The sequence below is a fragment of the Nilaparvata lugens genome, chromosome 1 (assembly GCF_014356525.2).
Source record: "Nilaparvata lugens isolate BPH chromosome 1, ASM1435652v1, whole genome shotgun sequence".
NCBI lineage: Eukaryota > Metazoa > Arthropoda > Insecta > Hemiptera > Delphacidae > Nilaparvata > Nilaparvata lugens.
In genome coordinates, this window is record NC_052504.1 from 66,228,529 (window position 1) to 66,237,747 (window position 9,219).

At 32.9% G+C, this 9,219-nt stretch overlaps 1 protein-coding gene across 1 annotated transcript; it reads left to right on the forward strand.

Moving 5' to 3' along the window:
• The first annotated feature begins 2,860 nt into the window (after window positions 1–2,860).
• Window positions 2,861–8,721, forward strand: LOC120354057. The gene is made up of 4 exons (XM_039440108.1): window positions 2,861–3,019; window positions 6,568–7,321; window positions 7,841–7,966; window positions 8,426–8,721. Exons 2-4 carry the CDS (start codon window positions 7,181–7,183, stop codon window positions 8,714–8,716), a joined length of 558 nt encoding a protein of 185 aa, XP_039296042.1. The 5' UTR covers window positions 2,861–3,019; window positions 6,568–7,180; the 3' UTR covers window positions 8,717–8,721.
• Window positions 8,722–9,219: the final 498 nt, after the last annotated feature.

Sequence of the window (9,219 nt, forward strand, 5' to 3'; positions counted from 1 at the left end):
TACCCTGAGGAGCGGTTCGATGTGCAAGAAGCTTGCACCTCCCCATCCCACAACCCCATACAGCATGAGGGACTGTGCTAGAAAGAAGTAGACAACTCTTAGACATCCCTTGTCGACCAGTGTCCTCAGAATCCTGAATCCGTAGATGGTCTTCCTCAGTCTCCCGCATAATTCGTTGAGATGATGATCCCAGCGCAGAAAAGAGTCCATTGTAACTCCCAGGTATTTCTGTGAACTGTGTATGAAGTGTTATTCCGTTGATTCTTGATAACTATCTCATCTAAAAAAAATAAAAAATATAAATATAAAGAAAAATAGAAATTAAAATAGCACAGTTGAGCAACATTCAAATATTGTAACAGACATGAGAAAAAGACGTCTAAAATTCTATGGTCACATCATGAGGCTCCCTGACCATAGAATCACAAAAAATAGTAAAATATGTAGCTTCGCTTGCCTATGGAGGAGAATGGATTAGGAATGTTAAGAAAGATCTAGTTTTGGCAGGAATTACTGATGATGAAATTAAAAATAGAAATAATTTCAAAACAAAAGTGAACAAATGGGAAATTATTCCAGAGATAAAAGCACCAAGAGTTGGCACAAGATGGAGTGAAGAAAGAAAAGCTGCATTTTCTCAGAGAATGAAAAGCTGGTGGGCGAACAAGAAAACCGCCAAGTCTAATAAAAATCGATGATCATAATTTTACTCAGCGTCTTCCACTTCGGGAGCTTTACGAATAAAATAATAATAATAATAATAATAAATATAAAGAATATGAATAAAAAAATATTAAGTACCATTTTTAAAGTTATTGTGACTAAATAATTTCAAAAAAGTACGTTATAATGGCAGTGGATAAAGATAGTAGAACAACGTTGCCGATCCTCTGTCTTGTCAATGTCTTCTATAGATGGTAGCTGATACAGATTTATTGATGTAATATTAACTGTTCATTCTCGTTTAAAATAATCAATTATATTTTATTAAGCGAGATATTATATTTACAATGATTTCATAATGAATGTTCATAATTTTGATGAAATATTTTGTTAATTAATTCTACATTGTTAAAAGACAATCAGGCAACAGAGTGAAGCGAGAAAGAGATAGCGCTATTCGCTTTGTTGAATGATAGACAAGGATAGTTAATTAATTAACTGTTCATTCTCGTTTAAAATAATCAATTATATTTTATTAAGCGAGCAATTATATTCACAATGATTTCATAATGAATGTTCATAATTTCTATGAAATATTTTGTTAATTAATTCTATATTTTTGAAAGACAATCAGGCAACAGAGTGAAGAGAGAAAGAGATAGCGCTATTCGCTTTGTTGAATGATAGACAAGGATAGCAATGTCATTGCTAATCAAACACTGCCATTATAACGTGGACCTCACTCTAAGATAGAGAGAGGGAGAGAGAGTGAGAGAGAGACTGGATTAGATTAGATTTCTTTATTTATGTATGTTACAATATCTACTGGCTTATAAACTAATTGCAAATACATATTAAAAGTATTGCTAATTATTCAACGAATTTAAAAAAATAAACAATGGGAATAAAGATTGAATGCAATTAAAATAACGATAATATAATAATGTGATGTAAATACATAAATCGGTGGTGTTTCCACAAATAATTATTGTCGATTCTCTAAGAAGGATATGAAATAATATTCTTCAACACACGATCGGAGAGAGAGAGAGATTTTGCATGAGTTAAATGCATGAGAGAGAGAGAGAAATATAGTAAATTAGAATGAATAGAATAATGGCCTATATCCATGGAATGGTTAGGACTCGAGTTCCCTCAACTATAGTGAGGTCCACGATATAAAAGTTCTTGGAGTGGTGATTGACTCTGACCTTTCTTGGAGACCTCACCAAGAATACCTCAAAAACAAACTGAACTCAGCAATTTTCGTACTGAGAAATTTGAAAGCTATATTGGACTCCAGGGCTCTTAGAAGTGTTTATTTCGCACTGTTTCACTCACACCTGACCTACGGCATCATTTTTGGGGAAATTCAAGCTGCGTAGTTGAGGTGGTCAGAATGCAGAAGTGGGCATTGAGAGTGATGATGGAGAATCAATTCGAACAAGTTGTCGCCCCCTTTTCAAAAAACTTCAAATTCTCCCATTCCCAAGCCTATATATTTTCGAAACAATCTGCTTCATTAAGAAAATATACATGAATTTAATACAGGCGGAACATTCCATCAATACCCAACAAGATATAGGAACAACCTAAGAGACGACACACACCAGACAACCATGTATGAGCGAGGTGTTAGGAGTTCGGGTATTCGGTTGTATAATTTATTACCAGCTCATATAAAAGAAATGACTGGTACAAAATTCAGAGAACAATTAAAGAAGAGCTGCTGTCCATATGCGCGTACTCAAATGAAGAGTTCAGAGAGTACTACGAGTGTCGAAATGGGGTTTAGAGAGAAAAAAATGTATTGACTTTTCATGTGCCTATTTATGTTCTAAACCACGAGCGTCGAGATAAGGTTTGGAGAGAAAAGAAAATATATTGACTTATCATTTATGTATTTATGTTCTGTATTTTATTGACTTACGACATTGACAAGTCCAAATACCTCTTTTATAGGAGGTCAGTGGATGAAAAATAATAATAAAAATAAAAAAAAAAAAATATAGAGAGCGCATAACTGCCACAAGTATAGACATGGCTTTACTACTCCCAACTTTCTTATTCTTAGCATCGACACAACTTGAGTCATGGCTTCTTTCGACCACACCGAAGGCAGTGAAGCTATTTTGTTTGGCGTAACTCGTGGTAACGTGGTATCCTAACCTACAATCCATAGGTTTGTTTCAATTTGTTACAAAGAATCGACCACGTTTTTGATATTGATAAAATTCGAATATTATCTATTTGATTTGTATCTCCAACAAGTTTTGAAATGTCTGAGGAAGAAGAGGCCTCCATATTTTTATCAAGAGCGGATTTAATAAGGAATTTGCTACATCAAAATAGAGTGGTAAGCCAATACCTAATAAATTATTACCGTATTCTATACTAACTCTACATTCTATAAAATTTCAATCTCAGTAGTGAGTGATAATTCTAGATGAAATTTAACATGCAATATTTCTATTGCATCAAATGTTCAATAATGAATGTGCTTGGAATTTTATATTTATATTTTTTTTATAAATATAACTAGCAAGAACCCGTGCTTTGCAAGGATCTATTTTAAAACTTGACAAAATGAATTTTGAAGAAATGAGAAAAGGCCTATAACCATCCTTGGTTAATTAAGAATCTATAAGCAAAATTTCAAGTTAATTAGTCGAGTAGTTCAGATGTGATGATGCGTCAAACATAATTTTCCTATCCCGTACGTGCATAAGCCAGCTCTTTACTTTATATAATTATTATAGAGATATAGTTAACGACTGCAAGAGATAGGACTGTGGAACAGAATAGTGGTGAAACTATGATAGCGCCAGAAGTGTCTCAAACACAATAGTAGGTACTACATGAACTTTTTGAAAGTGATTCGAAAAAATGTTAAAACAACAGAACTGAATGCTTATCATTCTACCTTCATTTAGAGAGGCTTCTGTTTGAGCCGAATGGAAATCTATTTATAAAAAAATGAATGTCCGTTTGTGTGTTTGTTTGTATGTTTGTTTGTTCCCTGTAGACTTGAAAACTACTTGACATAACGGCATGAAACTTTGGGAATATGTTGTGTGAATATTGGGGATGGTTTCTGAACAGAAATTTTAATAGGGGGGCTAATAATAATCATTTATTAATCCATTTTACAGACATATGTTTTCGAAATTTTCGGCCGAGCGGCTACTAAAGAACGAAAAGATGATCAAGATTCAAGATCATATTGTTATAATATGATTTATCATCTAAAGTTACCAGCTGTAATAAACACATCACCCTGTGATAAATTATTGTGTACTGGTATTAAAACGGTAGTTTAAAGTTGAAGTGTAGTTGATTGGTACCAGCTGTTGATAATGGTTCCTTAGAAGACCTATACAAATAATTATCACTCCCCTATCATTGAGAAACTGGAAAATGTTGAAAAAAATTATTCACCCAATGAATGAGAGTATATATATATTGTATAGTATATATGTATAGTATTCATATTGCATTCATTAATTACTGAAGAATGAAAGAATAATTTACAATTATTTTGAATTTAGCTTAGCTTATATTCATCCTAAAATGGAAAGAATATGGAATTCTGTGGGTTCATCGTACATTGCATATTTCCTGGACCATATATCGACAATCTACAGCTATGAAAACATTGAATATTTTTCTTTGAAACACTGATATAACCTTTTTTTAATTGAAAACTTTACTGATAGATAATACTACCAATTGATTGAGAAGAATAATATGTTTTCGGAATAATGAATGCTGCATGACTAAGCACATAGGAAGTCCGTATTGAGATGTAAATGAACATGTTGATTGTCAGATAAATTTCATGATTCACCAAATAAAGTCAAGTGTAACATGAGATACATTGGCGGGTACGAAGTTCGCTGGGTAAGCTAGTTGTAAATTAAGCTTTATTATTAATAGACAACGCTGAAAAAGACAGGCTCAATCACCAGGAGTACTATAAATCTATGAGGGACCAGTAAGCCATTAATTTGAGTAGTTCAATTACTTCCATTATGGACACTGGATACATTATGGACAATCAATACATATGAAATTTATTAGCTACCGTACAGAATAAAAAAATTTTGATTGCAGTGACCCCAACTACTGTATTATGAATAAGCATTCGGATCAAATATAAGGAATTACTCGCATCTCTCATCAACTCGTAATTTTTATTCACAAAATATTAAAAAAATATATATATATACATATATATATATATATAATATATATATATATACATATATATATATATATATATATATATATATATATATATATTAAGTTATATTTAATAAACTCACGGCTAGTACTCAAGTTTGTCTTTTTCTGGCCGTGCTACAAATAAATGTAGGTATATGTTTGACATTTTGTTTCTGTAATCTTGTTGTCTATTAAGAAAGTTTTCAATGTGATTTTTGATGGCAATAAAATTTGAATTTGAAAAAAGAATTATCAACAACTCCTAACCAAAGAAGAAGAAGAAGAAGAAGAAGAAGAAGAAGAAGAGAAAGAAGGAGAAGAGGAGTAAGAAGAAAAAGCAGAAGAAGAAGAAAAAGAAGAAAAAGGAGAAGAAGAAAAAGAAGAAGAAGATAGATTATTAAGTTGCTTTGGCCTGTGATCTGTATAAATGTCCTGTAACAACTGAAGGTGCGTCCACACATGCCGAACCGAACCTCGAACCGCGCAGCAAACCGTGCATTCCTCCGAACATCTTGCCTTTCAACGAACATGAGCATAAATGTTAAAAATCAGCTGTTAATCATTCGCCGTACCGTACTCCTAACCATTTGCCGTGCCGTTTGCCTCTGTTCTAACTGCTCGCCTCACCACACTCCGAACGCTGAACTTTTCAGCCAATCAGAGCCCCCGATTACAATTATTCGCCGTGCAGCTCGCTCAACAATATTTTGGCTATCCATCACAAGTGGAAAACATGCGAACATGAATACAGAAGTATGGGCAATTTTTTATTTGATTAAATTCATGTTTTGAAGAATTCATTGTTACGAATGATAAATTGATAGGAGCTTATAAATATTTTCTAATTCAAATGAAATAATTTCTGAAGAAAATAATGATTGGATAAATACCAATATTGAATTATTGTTGACCAAGAACTCAGTACATCGACAATTCATTCAACTAATTCTGTAATGATAAAATTATAATCATTTTCTCTATTGATAGTCAATTTCATCAACAAATCATCAACTAACTGAAAAAAGTACTTCAATTTCCATGAATTTATTAATATAATTATATAAATCTAAAGTGTAGGTCATATCTAAATTCACAAAGAGTTCAATTCTTGTTGGCAAGATAGATGTTATTCAATGCAGAAATCATTGATTATTTTACTAAAAGATAGGATAAAATGAATAGTTCTCTTTCAGGGGGAGTTTTGACAACCCACAAAACTCATTTTTCATTTGAAGAAATAATATCAAAAAGGTGCATAGGACCTTACTTTTTTGTTCAGCTTGCCATGAAGAAGATTGACACGGCCGTGATCTGACAGTAATAGTTTTCCCATCAATGCTGTTATGTTGTTTTATTGATGAAATAATTAGGCTTTCTCACAAACATAGGATGATTCAGATCTTTGTTTGTTGATTTCCTGAAGATTCTCAAATTAAATAATATTCTTATTGATTGCTGAATAATTATGGATACCAACTAAGTTGACGCTACTGTATGTGCAAAGCTGAAGTAGATTTAAATGCTCATTGTTCATAGCTTGAGTAGAGTACAGCCTAATCTATCTTTAGCTGCCGGTATTCAAATACTGTCATCATTCAAGTCTTTTCATTAGTTCTATTTCTGTTATTTTTCATCATTACTGTCAAATACTGTCATTCAAGTTTCATCCTTTTATTTCAGGTCCCAACCGAACAAGAAATTGATAACAGGCCGATTGTAGTTGATTCACAATTAGAAGTTATAGGTGATGATTTAATGCTGCTTGATGGAGAAACCTACACAATCATGGAAAATGTTGAAATACAGGTAATTAGTCTGTGATATTTAGTAGGCTACTCTATTTTTCCGGCAGATATTAAATCTACTTGCTTTTCATTCAAATAGAAATAAGTTAACTAAGAATTTATGTTATCAACTCTACTAACTCTTGTCGTAATCTTCATGAATCCACTTCCCAATATTTTTCCGAGGTTGATGCCCAGATGGGCTCCTAGGCCTGTGCGTGGGTAATGAAAGGGGTTGTGTGATAAGAGATAACTCGTACTTTTTAGGAAGTCGGGACCGACGGCTTACCGTCTGCTCTGAAAGACAGGGTGGACGTATCTATGTGATTGTGCTTTGGTCAAAGAATTGTTCCCCGTCAAGAATCGAACTTTGGTCCTGTTGTTTACCAGACTGGAGCATTATTACTTCCCCCAAAAAGTCACCCATATAGTTGAATTTGATTTTTTCCATCAATTGACTCCATCCATTATTAGGCTACTACTTTATTTTTGTGTTCAAGTTATATGATATGGTTTTTATTCTCCAGGTGACAAACTGCAACCAAGATTATTTGTTGACATACTCAGACGATGTGGAAAATGATAATGGAGTTGAGTTTGCCATAGATAACAGTCCATTAGTCGCGGATGTTCCTGCTCAAGAAGTTCAGGTAGCTATATTTATATTGATACTTTTCTATTTTTTAGTTTCACTGGGGATCACCGACATGCAGTCAATTATTTTTACAGAGACAAAACTGTATGAATTGACTCATTGAAGTTTTCTCTCTGTAAAAATAAGTGACTGTTGGTGATTAATCCCAATGAATGTTACACAGCAGCTCTTCAAAGATCAAGAAATTGAACATCTTTCTTTTAGTTTACTGTAGATAAGAAGTGAACTGGAAGTTAATGGTTAGTCTCTGAGACTAGTTTTAATAATATTCATGAAAAAAATCATAGTTATCAGGTATCCAATACAGTTTCAGATTGAATATTTTCTTATTCATTTCTTAATTCATTTTATATTAATTTGTATAAATTCATTAAGATATACACCATAAAAGTCATACTGAGAGCTACAGAAAATTGATAATTTGGGATTGAATAGGAATAGTTTCCACTCCTAATAAAAGTTGAAAATTTAAATTTCTCATGAATTATGAATTATCTTATTTATGTTTTTCTAGGAGACAAACTGTGATCAAACTATCCAACTATGTTCAAAAAAGATGAATGATAATGGAGTTGAGTCTGATATTGATAAAAGCAGATTGATGCAAGACGTTGATGATCAAGAAGATGTTTCACCTCAAGTAAGTTGCATCTGTGCTTTCATTATTTCACAGCATTATAGGCATAGGACGTTTAATCAATACATTTTAATTGATGATGAGAAAAACATTAATACAGTATCCTCTTCATTATTGTAAATGATTTACAATTTGCAGCTTGCACAATTGACTCATTTGAAACGAATAATTCTGAGTTACATAGATGTAATAAATTTGGTAGTGTCAGGCAATATTCTTGCATGTAGGCTATGATTGAAAACTATATCGTTTTTTTCTCACTGTCAACACCACATACAAATAATTATTTGTATTCCAACAATATTTTATTTGAATTGGTTTTAATGATTTTGTGTATGTATAACATTTTTATTGTGAACACTGACTTGAGTAGTTAGGACTGAATAATTTGAACTTGGATATTGTGAGCTCTAATAACTCTAGCTTCATGTATTCAACTTCGATTTTTTGTACTTGTTGCAGGGTGAACAATACCAAACTGGGGCAGACTATGGCCCTGATTATCTTTCAGAGAATGAGGAGCAGAACAACTATCAGGATCATTCATCTTCAAGCTCAGACAATCAAGATGATAGCCCAAATTTGGATTGTACACCTGATGAATTCAACACTACTTCGGAATTGTCTTTTATTCAAACTGTTGGAACTACACTGGAGGAGCCAGGTGAGAGTCCTAAAAAGTCAAGGAAAAGAGCCTGTAATAGGCAGGGATGGAAAGCTGTTATTAAAAAATCAAAAGTGAACAGTAGGTAGCAATACACAACTAGCAGCAACAAAATTGTGAAAGCTCGCTCTGTGAGAAGCACTTGCAGTCAAAAATGCAATCTCAAGTGTTCAGACCAAATCTCTACTATTAAACAGGAAGATATTAATAAATCATATTGGGAATTGGGTGAAAGACATCTGCAGCACAATTTCATCATTTGCTACACACAGAAAATGGAAGATAAAACAAGGCTAGTTAATGCAAAGAAACCAAGAGCTTTCAATATTGCTTACTACTTAACACCAGATAAGATGAAAGTCTGCAAAGATCTGTTTCTTAAAACTTTGGATCTATCTGAAAAGGTTGTGAGAAATTGTTATAAGAGATTAGATGATGAGACAGGCACGTTGAAAAAATCAAAACAAGGTCTTCACAGAAAGCATGCTTCAAGTGAAGAAGATAAGAATTCAGTAAGGGAGCACATTAAGAAATTTCCTAGGATTGAATCGCATTATCTGAGAAATCAGACAAAGAGGGAATTCTTAGATGG

What these genes read in the sequence shown, in the direction of transcription:
- LOC120354057 (XM_039440108.1), top strand. Translation starts at nt 7,181, where the DNA reads ATGGTTTTTATTCTCCAGGTGACAAACTGCAACCAAGATTATTTGTTG. An exon ending in TTCCTGCTCAAGAAGTTCAG is followed by an intron (nt 7,322 to 7,840) that starts GTAGCTATATTT and finishes ATGTTTTTCTAG; the next exon opens with GAGACAAACTGTGATCAAAC. An exon ending in AAGAAGATGTTTCACCTCAA is followed by an intron (nt 7,967 to 8,425) that starts GTAAGTTGCATC and finishes TACTTGTTGCAG; the next exon opens with GGTGAACAATACCAAACTGG.